The sequence below is a fragment of the Oryzias latipes genome, chromosome 18 (assembly GCF_053564925.1).
Source record: "Oryzias latipes strain Hd-rR chromosome 18, Olatipes_Hd-rR_3.1".
Lineage (NCBI taxonomy): Eukaryota > Metazoa > Chordata > Actinopteri > Beloniformes > Adrianichthyidae > Oryzias > Oryzias latipes.
Window position 1 is genome coordinate 20,812,042 of NC_136254.1, and position 22,308 is coordinate 20,834,349.

Sequence of the window (22,308 nt, forward strand, 5' to 3'; positions counted from 1 at the left end):
CGTGTGCTGGGTGTCTGCAGACATGGGAATTTTCTAGCAAAACCTCAATTCCTCGAGCTAATTAGAACTAAAAAGCGGGAAACATGCTTAAATTATCACACAATTATATCACAAAGTCAGCAATAAGATTTGGATAACATTTTACACTGAAATTGATGATTACACTTAAGCATGTTTACATGGTTTATCCATTGACTGCATTTGAGAACTGGACTGAGCGACTCCTCCCCTCTGGCGTTCCTAAGAGTAACTGGCTCCAAGAAGCCAAAAATCCTACAGACCTCTTTTGTCAGAGTAATATTTATTGCTCTACTACTATTTTTAAACATGTTCTTGCTTGTCCTAATTTTTTTAAATCACATTTTGTCTGTAGTGAAAGTTATTCAAGTTATAAACTGACCAATTAGAAGACTCAATAAAAGTATTTGGTGCCTCTTGACAGTATGTGAGAACTGGAACAAGTGAGAGTGACATCATCCAAAAAAAATGGCTAACTTTCAGCTCCAACCAAATGAGGTTGATGCAGTCGCTACATTTTCGCCATACTGGAGCCAGACGATGTCAGTGAGCAGTGATGGGTCTGAGTCAGTCTGAGTCAACATTTTGATGGCACCCAGTCTCACCAATCAGGAGTGAGATTGTTGGAAGCCCACACCCCTACCACTTGAAAATGGGCTCTGTAGAATCTGTCAGTCAAACGTATGACGTTAAATCACGTATTTTTATTGAGTCATGTCATTGGCCAGTTTATAACTTCGAATAACTATCACTTGAGAAATAAATATATAATGAAGAAAAATTAGGATTGGCAAGAAAACATTTAAAAAAAAGGTAGTGGAGGAAGAATGGTGGTGCAGCGGTCGACCTGTGATCAGAAGATTACAAATTTGTTTCTTGCCTTGGGATAGGATACAAGGATACACCTTTTACCATTCTGACAAACAGAATGATTGAATAATGGCTGTTTATTTCTCCATGGGATTTTGGCTTCTTGGACCCACCGGGTACTTACTATTTGGAAAGTGAGGGAGGGGGAGTCGCTCAGTCCACTACTCATATACAGTCAACAGCTCGCCCGTCATGTTCAACGTTCGAAACATTTGATTGACAGATTCTCCTGGGCCCGCTTTCAAGTGGTGAGGTTGTTGATTTCCACGAAGCTCACTCCTGATCGGCGAGAGTGTTTGCCATGAAACGGTGACTTAGGCTGAATCCAAGTTCTTTCCCTAACCCTCTAGCTACTCCCTATTGCTCCAATTGTAGGGACATTTGGAGCTGTAGCGGTGTCCGAACTTTTTTACGGAGGAGCCTTAGGGACGAAGGACTGGACATTCCTCCGCTAGTAGGGTGATCCCAAGAGAAATGCATTTCTTCGCGTGGGTGGGCTCTGAGGCACAGAAGTTAACACTTTAATGTAAGTAGTGATGTATTGTTTTAGCATGAGTTTTTGAAGTTATAAAACTGTTGTTATGTATTTTTCGAGCACTGGCAACTATCTATTGATGCTATCATCAAGTGGTAGTAACGTCAGAATTTGAAGACACTATTTTTCCATCACTCTCAGCTTGGAGGGCTACATGTAGCAGTAAAGAGAAGCTGAGGGGGTAGGGGAAGAAATCAGATTTGGCTTTACACAGACTCGGACCAATTGCAGCTCACTGACGGCGCCTGGCTCCAACATGGCGGTGACCGTACAATGAAAAAACAGCGACTAAATTTACTTCATTTAGTTTGGAGCCAGAAGTAATTCATTTTCTATGGACATCACTTGCTCCAGTTCTCTTATGCAGTCAATGGTTTTATCATAATCCTGAAGCCATGAAGCTTACATAACTGCATCGAAGGTTAAAACAGTGAATAGGTTAGGACAAAAGGTAGCTTCTGGTCAGAAATGGACATTTTCAAGAACTAGCATAAATGAGGGGTTCAGCCAGAAAGTTGACTCCCTTTTCAGTAATAAACCTGCAGAAAAAAGGGGAAAGTTTAGAGGGTAGAAAGGCTTAGGAGGAACTCTGGAGGCCTGAAACGCCATCACATGGCATCACATTAGCGTCTCCACACTCGCGTACATCCAAACAGAAGCTCTTCTGTGGAACTACGAGGCTTAAATCTGACTTTGACATCTCAACCGAGAGTTTGGGGTTGTTGCTTCAATTTAAATTGAGTTTGATTTGCAGGCAGATGATCGCCGTCAGAGATGTTTGGACGGGAACAAAAAGGAGAGCTGAGAAGATAGATGGAAAATCCTCTGGGAGGGGGTTGGTGGCAGGATTGGCGTGGAGGAGATGAGAAGGTGGCGTGGACGGCTGCTTTTTCCACTGTCTAAAAGGGAGATGGGGGGGCTAAATCAAATTAATTAGCTCCTCCATCTCCAGGCAGCAAACCTAGGCATGCTGTGCTGGCAGGGAGAAGGACGTTTGGACTGGGGGGGGGGGGGGGGTCTGTGGGCACCAGAGAATGGGAGAAGGCGAGATAGGGCCGGCTGAAAGGCCTGCTGCGTATGTGCGCCATTCAGGCGGACGGCAGCAGAGGGGAGGGGTGTATAATTCTCTGATAAGCATGAGGGCTGTTTTCTTTTTTTCTGCTGCTGCTGCTGAGCCGTGAGGAAGAGGAGGAAGTGGCTGCATGTTGGCTGAGGACTGCTGCGCTTCAGGGCAATGGTGCTTCCGGTTTCTAGACAGCCTGCATTTTTGAGGGCGCAGTAAACATCCCTGTTTTGCTGCACGCCCATATACACGGGGCACCAAGATGAGAACCTCCCAGAAGAAAAAATATGAGATCTAAAGACCAATAAATAACAGTGATAATGTGAATGATATAAGCTGAGTGTGGCTGATGAAAATGCTGAAGCTAAGAGCTAAAAATGTTTAAGCTAATAACTAAAAACACTGGAAATAAAGAACACTAAAGCAATTTTGTTGACTCCAAAGTAATTCAAGAAGTTGATGTTTGCTTAATGTTTGTTTAATAGCTGCAAATAATTTTTCAAAATGCTAAAGCAATCTAACTGAAAAAAGTCTAAATGCTAGGATAGCTTAAAACTAGTCCTAAATTGGCAAAAGAGCTAGCATAAGAAAAAGACAATAGTTAAATACCAAATTAGCGTGAAAATTGAAGAATGTCTAAATTTGCCTTAAAACGATATTGTGAAAATTTTACCTAAATCCCAAATGATCTTAAAATATTTTTAAACAAAAACAAAATTAGCTCAACAAGCTACGATATTGTAAATATAACTAAGGGTTAAACGTTAAAAGAGTTGAATAGGTGAAGGGGTTAAGGAGTCATGGATGTCCAGCAAGTGTACGGATGAAGAAAAAAAGAACAGGAAGTCAAACAGAGGAAGAGGTGGCAGGAGAAACCTGATTTTAGCAGGGATTGGCATCATGACAGAGGAAACAGAGGACCATTTCCTCGCACCGAGAAACGGGAGACATCGCGTGTCCACTTAGGTTTAGAGGAGGTAAGACGGAGACAGGAAAGGGCACCAAAGTTTGATTTGCGAGATTTAAAAAGAATGGAGGTAAATGTGAGTGAAAAGCAGCGTCAGGGGTTAAATTCTTGGAAGGAGAGGACGGCTCGGAGCGGCGGCGTTGCCTAGACGGGCTGGCTGCTCTGTGAGAACCCGAGATTACCACTAAGCCGATTGCAGCACAAGTTGGGATAAGGAGCAATTAATTTAGCACCCAGATAATTCCAGGAAAAGGAGCTGAAAGGACCTTAACAAAACACAGATCTTCCAGAAAATTCTTGTGTCTCCCACGTGTCAAATCACTTCACATTCCTGCCCCCCCCCCCCTCCTTTTTTCTTCTTCTTCTACTTCTGCAAATGAGCTGCTTGAATAGTAAATCTGGAATAAAAGACAGAAGCTGAGAACACATCAAAGGCTGTTTGGGAAGGATGAATGAAAAATGAAGATGCTTGGCGGAGGCTGACGTGGGCCAAAACAAACACCCCAAAGAACAGGACATTCTCTGGTGGAAAGACGCGATCCGGCCCGTTCCAAAGGACTCTTAGGATCCTCTTTTAATTGCAAAACAGTCTTGGTGTGTAGTTTATTAAAAAAAGAAAACATTATTCTTTTTACTTCCTGTCACAGACTTCAGGTTGCCTAAAATGTACCCAAATATTTGAGGAAATTATGGAGTTTTTGACCACATTTGTCATATACTTGGGTTTTATTTATAGTTTTCATAAGGATTTTCTGCTTCTACACCCTCAGAAGCTAAGTTAAATTAGCCAACAACATAAACATTTGCTCCTCCTACCTCACCCCGGCCTTGTTCCTCCTCTTTCCACTTGTTTGCCGACCTCCCTGCGCTCCTCCTCCTCTTGACTGCGCTCCAACCCATGAAAGCAAACACTCACTGTCAAGGCTGCCATCCCCAGACAACAGCTCCCCCTATATATGCACATCTTCACCTCCTCTGATCGGTCCTTTCACTAGGAATCAACTCCAAACAAAAATATCTATAATAAAACAAAAACAAAAAACATTTTTGTATAAAATCCCTACAGATTTCCTATTCTTTCTTGGAAAATCCATTTGAGGTCACACATTGCTTTCATTATTTTAAGTCCCTTTTAAGTAAACCAGACGATTAATAAAGAAATTAGCATTAATATAAGTAGTAGTATAAAAAAAGTGTTAGTGCTGAAATCTGACACAAAGCTTAAGCCCTCTAAAAAAAAAAACTATGGTCCAAAAAAATGCTACAAGAATGTAGTAAAAAGAAAAACAGCACATAATCACTTTGTTATTTTTTTGTGACATAAGACTTACACTCCAGCTTTGATTTGGTTATATTTATCTCAGAAATGTTACTTAAAAAAACGAGTGTATTACCTTTGTGGACCTTTGGGAATTAATAAAACAACTTTGACTTGTTATATCATCAAATTCAGCCCAAACCTGTTCATAACAGACATGATATCCTACAAAAAGTATTCCAAAGGCCTTCCTGGATTGGCATTTAAAGCATAGTTGTGCAATATTTCAGTATATCCCCTTTTACACCACCAGAGGGCGCCAACTAGCCAATCGGGAACCGTGTACTGATGGCACATGGTGAACAAAGTGATGTACTGTCACTAGTTTCCATGCGGCTTTTCTATAATAATGCTAAACAGAGGCTTCTTTAAGTACCTGTAGAACCTACAGATGACACATTTATCCAATTTCTGAGCCTCGGTTTTTTTTAATGAATCTGTTTAGAGAGAAAACAAAAAGATTATTTACAGATTATAACAGTAAAGTGTGGTTCTCACTGTCAAACCTTTATCTAGTGTAATCCCCGGAGGATGAAACACATGAACCACCATCATTGTTTAGTGTCTTTATTGTCACAAAAGACTGTAGAACAATACAATGTTCTGACATTCATACAGACACCATTTATTTTATGTAATTACATAAAATACACAATTCAATAAGAAAGGATTAAGTAAAAATGGCTTCAGATTATTCTTTTATTAATTCATATTTGAGAATCTCAATGAAATGTAATAAAAACATTATAACTCTATGTCAATAACTCACCTTGATAGTCATAGTTTGGGTGGTGGAAAGTGAATAGACATGAATTGTCATTAATAAGTAGCCTGGTTCATTTTATGAGATATATTTTAAAAAAATAACAGCAAAAAAGCTGCTTCTTTTGACAAGATTTATATCCATTTATTAAGACTAACTTTACGAACGCCCTAAAGATGTCCAACGGGGAAATATGGAGAAGATTGCCAGCTGTTTTTGTAGATGTCAAACGTAAACAATAGCCCTTATTTTGTGGATAACAGCCCCGAAATGAACGTAGCTAACAAAATGGCCCCAAGTTTCGACACCGAGAGAAACGAAACAAATGAACTAATCGCTCGTACATTTAAACTTTCCGTTGACGCTATGAAAAACGTCAGAAAACGTTTTAATAAATTTAAATGTTCTCAAGTTAATGTGGGTTTAATAGGCCTAATGTGACGGGTTTTTTGAGTCGAGGTGATAGGGCCAAAGCCGAAAAATGCCAGGCTCCATCTTTCTTCGTTCACAACAAGAAGCCTACCGCTTAACGCCGCCATGTTGAGTGCTAAAGGAGAAGATGCTAATAGCAGCAGCCTTCGCAACGATCCTTAAAAAATAGACATTTTCAAACGAATTTGACCATTGCGTCGATGTAAACAACAAAAGATTGTTATATTTGAAGCATATTAATGTTTTTTTTTTTTTTTACAAATAAAGACAAAAGTAAATAAACACGATAAAAATGTCGGCTAACGACGTGGCTAGCTAAGCTGTCAGGCCTCGACAGTACGAGATATAGTGTAGGCCTTATTTATTGTTAATAAATAAAACAACTCGAATACATTAAACAATTAAGCTAATTTACAATCAAAGGCATAATAGTCAATGTTTAAAATAATATATTTATCGACATTGTTAAGACTCCAAGCTATTTAAATTAATTGCTAGCGCAAATAAAGTATAATATATCTGCAAAAAGAAGAGTAGACTTAAAAATAGAAGCTGAATATTTGTTTTAAAGATAACATGTTTAGTTATAAGTTATGTCGCTGTGTAATGACAAAAGTACTACTAAGTATTACTCGACCGCCAAAACCTTAGCATTTCTGCCTGCTTTCGCAACATGGCCTAACACTATCCAAACGATTTTAAACAAAAAAAGACGTAATAAATACAACAAGTCAATCATTCTTAACAGAGAAAAAACTATTCCAGACATCTGAAATTCGTAATAGTCCAACCTCCGAAAAAATATTCGTCTTCAACGAAGAGCTGAGGCTTCTCCCGGACTTTCCTGTGAGGCGAGCTGCCAATCTTGTCCACCAGCTGGTGAGGGGTTGCACTCGAGTCCGGTGCTTTAAGCTGAGTCCCAGTGATCATAAAAACGCATCAAAAGCCGAAACAAAAAAAATCGCCCGCTGTAAAAATTTCATTAAAAATAATCCAGTGTGCCATGTTTTGAGAATAAAATGTTATGTTTTAGGCTATTTCCTGGTTTCCTATAAGCCCTTAACAGGCCTCAACTCTGAGCCTCTTTTCATAGAGCCCAGGCTGATCCAGAGCGAGACGAAGGAAGGGACAGAGATTTTTTTATTTTTGCTCTGAGGGTAGAAAGGAACATCGGCCATGCTCGGGCAACATCGGAAAAAGGGTGGACTTTCTATAAATTATACAAATGAGGTAGCGTTCATCGTAGCTATTGGGTATCTCATTGTCAGCACTGAATATTAACAACAGGAGGGACCAATCCAAAAAGGCCGAGCTGAATATTTTAACTCTCCATGCAAAATACACTGAGCACCGCCCAAATTGAGTCAGTAGAGCCAATAGGAATCCGGTAAAATAAAGTGAATGCCCGCCCACACTTCTGATTCGTTGAGGACAGAACCGTGCTCTTTAATTGGCTGTGCGCACGACAGTATTAATTATTTATATAGCTGTCTGGAGTGGCCAATGAGCGTTATACTACTATGTTTCATGTCCCACCTTCCGAAGAGAAAGTCCCTGCTGTTTTGGGTATGTAACCCCGTGCAACGCTCTCGGTCTATATAAACGGGAGCTGGGCACCTCAACGCTCAGAAGCGCTATAAGCGCTCCGGAGTGTAGATCGGAAAAGGGGAAGGGAGTAGTTCAGGTTCAGCTCAAGTGGGACCAAAGTGTAAAAAATCCCGCATTTTAAGTATCCGACAGCAGGGGTCCCGGAACATCGCCTTCGGATACTTTGCGGTCGCCGTTGGCGCCCAGAGCGGAGTCGTGGTGGCATTTTTTAAGGCTGTTCCTGTTCTCAAAGCAGCGTGCCGAGGAAGGACGCGTCTCTTTGAATAGACAGGATGCACGGACCGCCCTCCGGCGACAGCGCATGCCCACTGCGCACGATCAAGAGAGTACAATTCGGCATCATCAGTCCCGATGAGCTTGTAGGTTATCTTTTTGAAGGGGTTGGGTTTTTTATGAATTAATTAACTCACGGTTAACACATGGCCTATAGCTAACTGATGTATTGAGTAGTGTAACCGTAACAACCAATAAATGTATCTTTTGACAACTGGCAAATCTTGTTAGCCTAGCCTAGCCTAGCCTAGCTAGTCGTGTCAGGCTAGAGCTAACTGTCATGTTGCAGGAAGTTCGGGGGAAAAACCTTTAAGCACAACATATTCTTAAATGATTTATGCTATCACATGAATTAAACCCCTTGTATATCAATGTAATGCAACATATTTGCCCACCATGAGGTCGTGATTTCGATTATTTTGTGCAGTTTTGTTGTTTATGTATACGTGTTGGGTCTCTAAACGAATAAAATCTATTGCTTTTTTAACAATTCGAAAATACATGTCTTTTGATTGACCAAAATTTGAAGTGCTGAAGTTACTTGTTTTTTGTAAGTCATGTAACATATTTTAGATTTAGCAGCTTTATTTCTACCTTTGGGTTACAGATTAATGCATTGATATCTCAAAAAAAGTTCAGATAAATATATAATTATTGCAATTATTCCCATTTGTGTTATTTATTAAGAAATGTATCAAAATGTTATGTATTTCTTCAGAAACGGATGTCAGTCACCACTGAGGGGATCAAATACCCCGAGACAACAGAAGGAGGACGTCCTAAACTCTGTGGCCTTATGGACCCAAGACAAGGGGTGATCGAGCGCTCCGGGAGATGTCAGACATGTGCAGGTACGGTTTTAGAATGCATCCCATCACCTGTTGGGTTAGGGATCTTTTCCTTACCTGATTTTAGGGGCGACTATAATATATTTGTTGTTTTTAGGGAACATGACAGAATGTCCTGGCCATTTTGGGCACATAGAATTGGCAAAGCCCGTTTTCCACGTCGGGTTCATATCAAAGATCATGAAGGTTCTCCGGTGTGTCTGCTTCTTCTGCTCCAAGCTGTTGGTGGACTCGGTAGGTGCTTTTTACAGTAAATAAAGTATAATTTTATTTAAATTTTGCAAGAGTTTAGCCTCTGACTTTTAAATATGGCTTTTTTGTTTTTGCTTCTAATATAATCTTTGCATTTGGTTGCAGAATAATCCCAAGATCAAAGACATTTTGACAAAATCCAAAGGCCAGCCGAGGAAGCGATTAACCCATGTTTATGAGCTGTGCAAAGGCAAAAACATCTGTGAAGGAGGGGAGGAAATGGACAACAAGTTTGGGGTGGAGCAGCAGGACACCGAGGAGGACATTACCAAGGAGAAGGTACCTCTTTGTCACTACTAGCTCATATGAAACTCCAAATGTTCCTGTGAAATCTAATCCATTCTTTGTTGGTACTTATCTGTATCACAGGGTCACGGTGGCTGTGGACGCTACCAGCCTCGCATTCGCCGCTCCGGCTTGGAGCTCTTTGCCGAGTGGAAACACGTCAACGAGGATTCGCAGGAAAAGAAAATCCTGCTGAGTCCAGAGCGCGTCCACGAGATCTTTAAACGCATCTCGGATGAAGAAGACCTCATCTTGGGCATGGATCCCAAGTTCGCTCGGCCAGAGTGGATGATTGTGACCGTGCTGCCTGTGCCGCCACTGGCTGTGAGGCCTGCCGTGGTCATGCAGGGGTCTGCTCGCAACCAGGTACTGAGACATGAACCCATGTGGAATCTTTCTTTTGTTGTTCCTTTGTGTGGGGTGACGTTTGAGATTCTTAACTTATTTTCTAAAGGACGACTTGACCCACAAACTGGCTGACATCGTCAAGATCAACAACCAGCTGAGACGAAACGAACAGAGCGGCGCTGCTGCGCACGTCATTGCTGAAGACGTGAAGCTGCTTCAGTTCCACGTCGCCACCATGGTTGACAACGAGTTGCCAGGCTTACCAAGGGTACTTTAACATTGGGAGAATACGGTGTACCGCCTCTGTTCCACTTGGCTGCTTAGTTTCAACCTGTTTTCTCTCCCAGGCGATGCAAAAGTCTGGCCGGCCTCTGAAATCTATAAAGCAGCGCCTAAAGGGAAAGGAAGGCCGCGTGAGAGGAAACCTGATGGGCAAACGTGTGGACTTCTCAGCTCGAACTGTCATCACCCCAGACCCTAACCTGCAAATCGACCAAGTGGGCGTGCCGCGATCCATCGCAGCCAACATGACCTTCCCCGAAATAGTCACGCCCTTTAATATTGACAGGCAAGGAAGTCTGACAAATTAAAGAGGCGGTTTAAGGAGCAAATGAGGTGAAACTAATGGGTTTTCTTGTTTTTAGATTGCAAGAACTGGTACGGAGAGGCAACAGTCAGTATCCGGGCGCCAAATACATCATTCGGGACAACGGAGACAGAATCGACCTGCGATTCCATCCCAAACCAAGTGACCTTCATTTGCAAATTGGCTACAAGGTCAGATTTATTTCTTCTTTTCACAAGAAACTTTTTTTTATTGGATTAAAAAGACATTGTTCTGATAAAAAACTGTTGTTTTTTTTAGGTGGAAAGGCACATGTGTGACGGAGACATCGTTATTTTCAACCGACAACCTACACTACATAAAATGTCCATGATGGGGCACAGAGTGCGGATTCTGCCCTGGTCCACATTTCGACTCAACCTCAGGTACCAAAGTTAGACCCGACCATCCAACAAAAAACAATAGAGATTTTTTAATAAAAATAAATTCTTTAAAAATTAAACACGATATCCTGGATTACTTTACATTTTATGTCCCACAGTTAAAGGGATATACATTGAAAATTAAACTTTTCTCATCTTTTTAAGTTGGAAAAAATTAAGAGTCTGAGACTTTCTGCTGTATTATTTTAGCCATTTGCTGGTTTTGTGAAAAAATAGAAGTTTTTTTTTTTTTTTTTTTTAAAGGTTTGTTTTTCTTTATATCCTCAAAAAAGAAAAAAAAACCTTAAACTTCCCCTTTTAATTAAACAAATACACAATACAGGATGAAAAACAAAAACAACTTTGTTTGTCAAAAAGAACTACTAGAAAGTAAATGGACTCCCCAACAAAGATTTTTTCCCTGATATTTACGCCGATATGATCTGATATTGCGCTTCTTAAGAACAAATGGCACAAATGTTAGGGGGAAAAAGAAGTTCACAAATAAAACCCTTTTCTGAAATCGATCCAGGAAATCTGTGGACCATGATAATGATTGTGTTTGTTGGTTTAAAGAGTAAAACCAAAGTTGCACACATGGTCTCAAATGTCACACCACCTTCTCTTCATCCAGTGTCACCACCCCGTACAACGCCGACTTTGACGGCGATGAGATGAACCTCCACCTGCCTCAGTCGTTGGAGACCAGAGCAGAGATCCAGGAGCTCGCCATGGTGCCTCGCATGATCGTCACTCCGCAGTCAAACAGGCCGGTCATGGGTATCGTGCAGGACACGCTCACAGCCGTGCGCAAATTCACAAAGAGGGACGTCTTCTTGGAGAGGGTAAGGCGTTGTCGCCGCGGGAACAGCAGGTGGCGAGTCGTCTTCACTTCCGTTGACCCCTGCGTTGTTCCGCCTGGCAGGGGGAAGTGATGAACCTCCTCATGTTCCTCTCCACTTGGGACGGGAAGATGCCCCAGCCCGCCATCCTCAAGCCGCGGCCTCTGTGGACGGGGAAGCAGATCTTCAGCCTCATCATTCCAGGACACATCAACGTGATCCGCACGCACAGCACCCACCCCGACGACGAGGACAGCGGGCCTTACAAACACATTTCACCCGGAGACACCAAGGTACACGACGTGGACCATTTCACACATGGGCCGAAGACGGTAACAACGACAACAACAGCCCTAATCTGAGAACGGCCTTTTTCTGAAGGTTATCGTGGAGAACGGGGAGCTGATCATGGGGATCCTCTGTAAGAAGTCTTTAGGAACTTCAGCCGGCTCCCTGGTCCACATTTCCTACCTGGAGATGGGCCACGACATCACCAGACTCTTCTACTCCAACATCCAGACTGTGGTCAACAACTGGCTGCTCATTGAGGGTAAGGAATCAGGAAAAAAAATGGCTTCTTAACTCAAGAAATGTCAGGCGGTGGATCGGCTCTGATCCTACGAATCGATGTCTTCCATTTATAGGCCACTCTATCGGTATTGGAGACTCCATCGCTGATGCAAAGACGTACCTGGACATCCAGAACACAATCAAGAAAGCCAAGCAGGATGTGATAGAAGTGAGAATACTGACGGTCTGCAGCCGTCCTGGATCACGAGGACCAGATAGTTTTGCAGTTCTTCTTTCTTACGGCGCCTTTCAGCCAAACTTTAGCTCCTGCCACATTATCAAAAACTCACCAAAATGTGCCCCAGTACCTGGGGAAAATGAAATTTTGATGACATCACAGAGGGCGTAAGCGTCAAAAAATGAACAGGATTTATGAACAGTATGTGGCAAAGTGTGAGATTTGCTGATTTTTCTCATTTTCCTAGAACACAGAGAAAGAAAACGTTTGTTTTAGTGAAATTTCACACACGCCACCAGGTTAAGTCTACAACCACAAGTGCAGTTTAGACATTCAGGGATTTCCATCTATCGCCTCCTAGCTCCTCGAGCATTATTGGCAAGCCACAAAGGGGGGGGGGGGGGGGGAATTTGAAGTTGTAGATTTATTACATAAATCACTGACAAAACAATAGACATTCAAGATGGACATATTAGGAATGTGGGCGTGGTTAACCAAAACGTCCGTTGCTAAGGAAATCTGAAAGGTTACTTTTCCAGATTCTTCCAAAGATTAAATCTTACTTTATTTTTCTGTTTTTACCCTTCTAGGTCATTGAGAAGGCGCACAACAACGAGCTGGAGCCAACCCCTGGAAACACTCTGAGGCAGACCTTTGAGAACCAGGTGAACCGCATCCTCAACGACGCCCGTGACAAAACCGGGTCCTCGGCCCAGAAGTCGCTGTCTGAATACAACAACTTCAAGTCCATGGTGGTAGCCGGCTCCAAAGGATCAAAGATCAACATCTCGCAGGTTCGATTTCTGCCTGAATGTCTTCAAACCCAACTGGTGGAGTCTGGGTAGCGGTGGCCTGATGGCGTTCCTCCCTCCTCGTGCAGGTCATCGCCGTGGTGGGGCAGCAGAACGTGGAGGGTAAGCGGATCCCCTTCGGCTTCAAGCACCGCACGCTGCCTCACTTCATCAAGGACGACTACGGTCCCGAGAGCAGAGGCTTTGTGGAGAACTCCTACCTGGCAGGACTCACGCCCACAGAGTTCTTCTTCCACGCCATGGGAGGCAGAGAGGGTCTGATCGACACAGCTGTCAAGACGGCTGAGACCGGTGAGTCTGGAGCTGCAGCAGCTTGTCGTTTTCGTTCTCTGAGATGCCTAAAGCAATTTCTATGCTCTTAATTCCAGGTTATATCCAGCGCCGTCTGATCAAATCCATGGAGTCTGTCATGGTGAAATATGATGCCACCGTGCGGAACTCCATCAACCAGGTGGTGCAGCTGCGTTACGGCGAGGACGGCCTGGCAGGAGAGAACGTGGAGTTCCAAAACCTGGCGTCTCTGAAACCCTCCAACAAGGCTTTCGAAAAGAAGTAGGTCCCGTCACGGACCCGGGAACCCTCAGCGGTTTTTCATGGTTGAAACCCATCCCCCTCCTCTCGTCTTCTGCTTAGGTTCAAGTTTGATTGCACCAATGACCGCGCGCTGAGGAGGGTCCTGCAGGAGGACGTGGTCAAAGACGTGATGACAAACGCTCACGTTCAAAGCGTGCTGGAGAAGGAGTTTGACAAGATGAAGGAGGACAGAGAGATCCTCAGAGCCATCTTTCCCACCGGAGACAGCAAGGTGAGTCGACCTGAGTTCAGAGGACTTCGTCTCAGCAGAATCTTCATCATAAAGACTCAAAAGATTCAACAAGAAACGCTCCAAAGGACGGCCTCTCTCATCATATTCTATTTGTCTATTGTCAAAGTGTTCACATTGGTATTTAAGCTTTGAACTGTTTTTATACAAAATCTAAAAACCTGTGCCATTTTCTAGGACATAGTTTCTGCAGAGCAGCAGCAGTTTATCAGAAATTCACCTTGGAGTTGTGGGCGGAGCAACCCCTCCCTATTGCTGAGAGTTCTCTGTTTACACGCCACCTTGTAGTGAAGTAGGCCGTTTTCTGCGTCAAAAATATAATTTTATTCAAAAAAGATTATTTTCATCTGCTCCGGATTCACAACAATTCGAATAAATAAATACTTAGAAATGCAATTTTAATCCTAGTTTTCTATCTAAATATATATATCTATATCTATCTATCAATCTATCGATAGATACATAGATATGTAGATATAGATAGAAAATATGCCACAAAAATACAATTTGCATTTATTTGACAAAATGAAAAACCCACATAAAATGCTTTTATCTTAAAACAAAAAAGGGATTTTAAAAATGCAAAAAAGAGGATATAATATGAAATATATTTTCATTCCAATTCCAGGAGCAGCATATTTGCTATATAACAAGTATATTTTTTCAATGATTTGAATTAAAGAAATGCAGTTTTAATCTCAATTTTCTTTACATTTGTCATCCATCATGAGAAAAATCCCACAAAAGTGTATCCAGTGTTAAAAACACAATTTTCATCAGTGGGTCTTCTAAAGGATTCTGTTTAATTGGATCTGCTGTGTTAGGAAAATGACCAGATTTCAGCACCTCGTGTGATGCCTCTTCTGTCCTGCAGGTGGTGCTGCCGTGCAATCTGGCCAGAATGATCTGGAACGCCCAGAAGATTTTTCGAATTAACCCTCGTACCCCGACGGACCTGAACCCGTTGAGAGTGGTCGAGGGTACGCTGATATTTATTTTCTTGGGTTTCCTTTTTGGTTTTGGAGGCGGAGCTTGGAGGTGACCTCACACGCCGAGTAAAACCACCAGATTAAATCCTCAGCTGTTGCGTAACACACACAGCAAATCTGTCTGCGGAAGCTTATTAAACACCCCGGACATAAAAAGTGGTTCCACGCCTCACGCGTTTCTCCGTCTTCTGCTCTCAGGGGTTCAGGAGCTGAGCAAGAAGCTGATTATTGTGAACGGCGATGACCCTCTGAGTCGACAGGCTCAGGAGAACGCCACCCTGCTCTTCAACATCCACCTGCGCTCAACGCTCTGCTCCAAGCGCATGACGGAGGAGTTCCGCCTCTCCACGGAAGCTTTCGATTGGCTGTTAGGAGAGATCGAGACCAAGTTCAACCAGTCCATCGTACGTCTGTTTCCGTAAAGTCACTACATCAGAGCGCAGGCGGGAAAATGATGAGAAACTGTGGCTCCCCTTTAGGCCCATCCAGGCGAAATGGTCGGCGCGCTCGCCGCCCAGTCTTTAGGAGAGCCGGCCACACAGATGACCCTGAACACCTTCCACTACGCCGGCGTGTCGGCCAAGAACGTGACTCTGGGTGTGCCCCGTCTGAAGGAGTTGATCAACATCTCCAAGAGGCCCAAGACGCCTTCGCTCACCGTCTTCCTGCTGGGTCAGGCGGCACGCGACGCCGAGAGAGCCAAGGACATCCTGTGCCGACTGGAACACACCACGCTGCGCAAAGTAAGAGAAGACGCCGCCGCCGTGGTTTCAGTCCTGCACATCAACTCTTTCTGTTTTTTGCGTTTGAAGTTGATCATCTAACACTTTCTCTGTTGTAGGTGACGGCCAACACCGCCATCTACTACGACCCGAACCCGCAGAACACGGTGGTGGCCGAGGACCAGGAGTGGGTGAACGTCTACTACGAGATGCCCGACTTCGACGTGACTCGGATTTCCCCGTGGCTGCTGCGCATCGAGCTCGACAGGAAGCACATGACTGACCGCAAGCTGACCATGGAGCAAATCGCCGAGAAGATCAACGCAGGTAGATCATCCGACTCGGCTCTGTTTTTACGAAAAAAGGAGCCCCAATAACGCCGTTTTCTCATTTTAAGGTTTTGGGGATGACCTGAACTGTATTTTTAATGACGACAACGCGGAGAAGCTGGTGCTGCGAATCCGAATCATGAACAGCGATGAAAACAAGTTCCAGGAGGTGAATAAAGATGATTTCAAGTCCCATTCCGATTGATCTATTGTCAAAACATTTCCAGTGGTCTCTTAACTATGAAGATTCAGCTTTTAGCTAAATCAAAACAAAAGGCTCTGTTGTTTTCTCAGACATAGTTTCTGCAGAATTTCATCAGAAAGTTGCCTCCGAGTTGTGGGCAGGACTGCTGCCCGCCGCCCCCCTTTCCTCTCCCCATTGCTGAGAGCTCTCTGTTTACACCTTCTCTTGCTTAGCGGAGACGGTTTGGTTAATAGTTTAGACAAATCGTGCGTTTTTATGGCACAAGCACTAAATTTGACAAGCATGTACCTTACGATCCCGTCTTTCAGAAGAGCGTGTTCGCCACAAGGAAAACCCAAAATGGCGGCTAGTTCAGTGTCTATTTACCTGAAGTTTCAACAATCTGGGCTGTTTATAAGCAAAATAGACGATTATTTTAAAAACCGGCGCCACTCTAGCTTACAGCCCCTCACACCCCCAACCTAACGTTAGCAGTGCAACAAAAATGGCGAGCAACGTCGGAGCTATCCAGCCGGGGAAAACGCACACCTGTGTTTGCGTGGGATGGGGGAGGAGCTTGTGACTCGCCCAGCGTATTTTCCTCATCACAAATCTGTTTTTCAAACTGCCGTTTGTGTCACGATTTGAATAAAGACAGACTCAGAAATGTAATTTTAAGCTGAATTTTCTTTCCATAAGTCCCCCATCATCATTAAAAATGCTACAAGAACACGTTCAAAACACCAAAAGCAACTTTTTCTTTGATCTTTACGCTAATTAAAGCTTGTACTTGGGGTGTTCTCGTCCAGGATGAGGAGGTGGTGGACAAAATGGACGACGACGTGTTTCTGCGGTGCATCGAGTCCAACATGCTGACGGACATGACTCTGCAGGGCATCGAGCAGATCAGCAAGGTACCAGGATGGACATTTCCTCCGCAGCGTCTCCCACTGAGTCAGGAGCAGCTAAGAAAACTGGAGTTCTGCCCCCTTTTCCCCTTCAGGTCTACATGCACTTACCCCAGACGGACAATAAGAAGAAGATCATCATCACCGAGGACGGAGAGTTCAAGGCCCTGCAGGAGTGGATCCTGGAGACGGACGGCGTGAGCCTCATGAGGGTGCTGAGCGAGAAGGACGTGGATCCCGTCAGGACCACGTCCAACGACATCGTGGAGATCTTTACGGTACTATTGGCGTCGCTGCATCGTGGCGTTCTGAAGGCATCCCCTCCACGCGGCTGTAACCCGAAGGCGTTCTTCACCGGCAGGTTTTGGGGATCGAGGCCGTGCGGAAGGCGCTGGAGAGGGAGTTGTACCACGTCATCTCCTTTGACGGTTCCTACGTCAACTACCGCCACTTGGCTCTGCTCTGCGACACCATGACCTGCCGCGGCCACCTGATGGCCATCACGCGTCACGGCATCAACCGGCAGGACACGGGACCGCTCATGAAGTGTTCCTTTGAGGAAACGGTAAAAAAAAGATTTGCTTCAAGTTTGAAGGAAGTCTTCAATTTGGAAACATTTTCTACACCTTTCTCCGTGTTTGTCTTTAGGTGGATGTGCTGATGGAGGCGGCGTCCCACGGCGAGTGTGACCCCATGAAGGGCGTATCGGAGAACATCATGCTGGGCCAGTTGGCCCCAGCGGGGACGGGCTGCTTCGACTTGCTGCTGGATGCAGAGAAGTGCAAGTACGGCATGGAGATCCCAACAAACATTCCTGGCATCAGCGTAGCCGGACGTAAGTGAAGAAAAGGACGGAAACGACACCGCGGTCATGAAAGAAAAAAACTCACCTTTATTCAAATCCACAGCCACTGGAATGTTCTTCGGCTCCGTGCCGAGCCCCATGAGCGGGATGTCTCCTGCCATGACGCCTTGGAACACAGGAGCCACTCCAGCCTACGGCGCCTGGTCCCCCAGTGTCGGTGCGTGACCCCCCCTCCTGCTTTTTGTCATCATCACTATTCTTTTTTTACGTTTCCGCTCATGTTTTGATTTATGCCCAACAGGAAGCGGCATGACTCCCGGAGCTGCTGGTTTCTCCCCCAGCGCGGCGTCGGACGCCAGTGGATTCTCTCCTGGTTACTCCCCCGCCTGGTCTCCCACTCCTGGTTCCCCAGGATCCCCGGGGCCGCTCAGTCCGTACATCCCATCTCCAGGTAAAAGCCCCTTTTATCACCACACCCATCACCTGAGTAACCCCAGATGACCACGATCCACATTTGACCCGTTTTCTTTAACCAAAAATGTAGCGTTTCATTTGCTGCTTTTGAGTCTTGGCAACGATTCTTTTAAAAATGTAAACAATTAAAATATATAAAGTATAAAGCAGATATAAAATATTTTGAGAATAATCTTAATTTTTTTGTCTTTATTTATTTGACCTTTTTTTGTTATTTCTGTAATTGTTAAAGATTACTGCCGCATTGAGTAGAGCTGGATTTAGTGAATCCTGTCCTTTGAAGTCTCCAATCACCTTTTGATCTGTTTTCTAAGCGCCCCAGTCGTCTTCGACTTATGCTTATGCTGTTTTTAGACAAAAAACAAAAAACCGTCACTTTTTCCTGAACGTAGTTTCTGAAGTTCATTAGAAATGTTTGAGTTGTGGGAGTAACCCCGCCCCCCTCCCCGTTGCTGATAGCCCAGAGGAAGGACAAATATGCCCTTACCAACGACATTCACACGATTTACATAAAGAAATACTCAGAAATGTAATTTCTAATTTTTTTTCTGTCCATCATGAGGAAAACGCTACAAGAACACGTGAAAACACCATTTTGATTGAAGTGAAATTCAATTCAATTTTCTTTTTTTAATGCAAAATAACAGATTTTCTTTTAGTTTTTAATTTGAGAATTTTTAATTTGGTAAGAAAGTTTCACCTTTGTTCGGCTTGAAACCCAAAACAGCCGTTGTAAACTACAGCAAAAGGCTTTGGAGATGGAAATTTTAACGAAAATCAGTGCTTCCAGTTGTGATCGAGGTTCTGCTGGAACATTTTTGGTGGTGTTTTTACAAAACTGGGGGCTGCAGAGACAATAAAACATTTTCTGATCCGTTTGTCATAAAAGCTGACTAACTCTTGGAATCATGACTCAGCGTTTTAGCAGAAATCTGTTCTTTTTTCTTTTTTTCTCACAAAAGTCTGTTTTTTGTCTTCAGGCGGAGCGATGTCACCAAACTACTCGCCCACCTCACCCGCTTACGAGCCTCGTTCCCCAGGAGGCTACACCCCTCAGAGCCCCGGCTACTCCCCGACCTCCCCATCCTACTCCCCGACCTCCCCCTCCTACTCCCCCACCAGCCCCAACTACAGCCCAACCTCTCCTTCTTACTCACCCACGTCTCCCAGCTACTCCCCGACGTCTCCTTCCTACTCGCCCACGTCCCCCTCCTACTCCCCTACATCCCCCTCCTACTCCCCTACGTCCCCCTCCTACTCTCCAACGTCTCCCTCGTACTCTCCCACCTCCCCGAGCTACAGCCCAACGTCGCCGAGCTACAGCCCCACATCCCCCAGCTACTCGCCCACATCCCCTTCTTATTCCCCCACCTCACCCTCTTACTCCCCCACATCTCCGTCCTACTCCCCTACCTCCCCATCCTACTCCCCCACCTCTCCTTCGTACTCACCCACCAGCCCAAGCTACAGCCCCACGTCCCCGAACTACACCCCTACGTCGCCCAGCTACTCCCCAACGTCTCCTTCCTACTCGCCCACGTCTCCCTCTTACTCCCCAACGTCTCCTAACTACACCCCAACCAGTCCCAACTACTCCCCTACCTCTCCATCCTATTCCCCCACTTCTCCATCCTACTCCCCCTCCAGTCCGCGCTACACCCCGCAGTCGCCCACCTACACGCCCAGCTCCCCCTCATACAGCCCCAGTTCTCCCTCATACTCGCCCACCTCGCCCAAATACACCCCCACTTCACCGTCGTACAGCCCGAGCTCTCCCGAGTACACCCCCACCTCGCCCAAATACTCCCCCACTTCACCGAAGTACTCCCCAACGTCACCCAAATACTCGCCGACCTCTCCCACCTACTCCCCGACGACTCCAAAGTACAGCCCCACGTCTCCCACCTACTCCCCCACATCCCCCACGTACACCCCCACCAGCCCCAAGTATTCCCCAACCTCCCCCACCTACTCCCCAACCTCCCCCAAGTACTCCCCCACATCCCCGACATACTCGCCAACTAGTCCCAAAGGCTCCACCTACAGCCCCACCTCCCCCGGCTACAGCCCCACCTCCCCCACCTACAGCCCGGCCATCAGCCCCGACGACAGCGACGAGGAGAACAACTGATGTGCCCCGGAGGAGGAGGAGGGAGGGCAGCTGAGGAGCAGACATGAAGGACGGCACACTGGTGGCACCGCAGAGGTCTCATCTGACATCATTCACCCCGTGCAAGAAGGGGGGGGGGGGGACTCTGCTTTCCAACTTGACCCCCTCCTGAAATGTTAGAACTGAAAGACTAAAACTGAAGAGGAAAAAAAAAAGGTTGCCTTTTGAGAAAATCTTTTCTTAACACGAGATGTTTAAACAAACTGGGAACCCTGAGTGGAGGAAAAAAGATGTGGACAATGCGGGTCGGATACATGGATTCCCGCTTCCCGTCTTTCTCTCGTTCTCTGACGCCGGTTGCTTCTGTCTCTCCTTGAAAAGGTCCTACTTGTTCCCAGCAGCTTTTCTGAGAAAGTAGATTGTATTTATTGAACATTAACACCCAAGATCTTGAGGCAATACGAGTGAAAACCGTGTCTATCGAGGAGTCTCTAGTTCCACCTTTTGGCTGCTTTCGTCACTTCCTGTTTCCTTTATTTTAAAGAATAAAAGTTCTTGGAGAAAGAAAGTGGTTTGCAGGAAGAAGGCCTGAGTTGGAGTAGACTTCATAGATGAGCCGCCTCTCCCTTCAGTGAGCTGAAAGACGACGACACCCACCAGCATCGTCTGCTGGTCCAATAGCAGTTTTCAGACTTATTCATAAAAAGATAATAAAAAAAGAAAAATCTTTTTCATGTTTAAAAACATAAGAAGTAGTTTGAATTATCATTCTCTTTTTGAAAAAAATGTTTTTTTTGTTTTTTTGAGCAAGCCGCTTTCGTTTGATCATTTTTGTCCCATTTCTAAGAGAAACATTTCATCCTCCTGTTGGCCTTTTATTCACAACATAGAGGCTGGATTTTTTTTTGTGTTTTTTTGGGCCTCAAACTTTACCCACTACATTAGTGTGAACATGATTTTCCAAGCAGCATTTTTTTTTAATCCAAACAGTGGGACTGTCAGGTAGCCGTCTGTGCACCTGGAAGAGAAAGCATCTTTCTTTCTTTTTTCCCCATCACAACATTCAACACGGTTGGAGTTTGCTGAACTTTCTGATCCCCTCCCTTTACTTCCACAAGTGATCCTCATTTCTTTAAAAAAAAATATAAAAAAATCAGTGTTTTCCTTGTATTTTTCTACTCGTCTGTACCTGTGATGAGGGGAACCGTTGTGTGTTGTGAGACTGGGAGTCCTGCAGAAGTGAAACACATCCTGACGTTCTTTAGTTCTGAAAAGCCTTGAACTTCTTCAGATTTATTTGTTTCTACCTGCTCAGACTGGAGTTGAACGAGCTCCTCTCTTTCTGTGCTGGCGCTGTCTTCACCTCAGCTCAGGCCATCCGGACTCCCAGAAGATGCTTGTTTGTTTTTTTTGTTTTTTTTTTTTGGTCTGATGGCGATTCAGGGTTTCAAGCTGAGGAAGAAGTTGATGTTAAGCAAAATAATTAACTTAAAAGTTGCCACTGTATAGCAATGGAATCATTATCTCATTCTCTTTATCTGTTTGTTTTTGAAAACAAAATAAAAATTTTAATACACCTGTCTGATTTGTCATTGAAGGTTGAGTAGTTCTTTATTTACAGTCTTAAGACATTACCTTATAAACTGCTTAGTCAGTGATTGATTTCTAATCTACCTAAAAATCTACTTTGTGGCTTTTTTCTAATTATGACTTCTGCAAATCAGATCATGTCATTGGTTTATAGTCCAGGAGAAAAAGTAAAACATTTATATGCAAATATTTAAACTTTACTGAGGATTTTTTGTGCAACCAAAGAGGATGTGCTTTACTCTAGTAACAGAATTTTAAATGTTTTAACCAAAATGTTGCTCACCGTTTCAAATTTTCGCACTCTGTAAATCACACTAAACCTCTTGATCTAGTGTACAAACACGTTACAGGAACGCCTTTGGCATAAATACATAAATCCAATATTCATGCTATATGATTGTCATT

The 22,308-nt window shown here is 44.3% G+C and overlaps 1 protein-coding gene across 1 annotated transcript; it reads left to right on the plus strand.

Moving 5' to 3' along the window:
• The first annotated feature begins 7,592 nt into the window (after positions 1 to 7,592).
• On the plus strand, positions 7,593 to 21,889 carry polr2a (RNA polymerase II subunit A). The gene is made up of 29 exons (XM_023965809.2): positions 7,593 to 7,933; positions 8,566 to 8,698; positions 8,793 to 8,929; positions 9,053 to 9,226; positions 9,317 to 9,598; positions 9,687 to 9,848; positions 9,928 to 10,148; positions 10,225 to 10,357; positions 10,446 to 10,570; positions 11,202 to 11,412; positions 11,493 to 11,702; positions 11,791 to 11,959; positions 12,054 to 12,148; positions 12,748 to 12,951; positions 13,038 to 13,260; positions 13,338 to 13,521; positions 13,603 to 13,774; positions 14,667 to 14,772; positions 14,980 to 15,185; positions 15,261 to 15,524; positions 15,623 to 15,830; positions 15,901 to 16,001; positions 16,826 to 16,930; positions 17,020 to 17,202; positions 17,286 to 17,489; positions 17,573 to 17,759; positions 17,833 to 17,946; positions 18,031 to 18,180; positions 19,184 to 21,889. Exons 1-29 carry the CDS (start codon positions 7,847 to 7,849, stop codon positions 20,332 to 20,334), a joined length of 5,901 nt encoding a protein of 1,966 aa, XP_023821577.1. The 5' UTR covers positions 7,593 to 7,846; the 3' UTR covers positions 20,335 to 21,889.
• Positions 21,890 to 22,308: the final 419 nt, after the last annotated feature.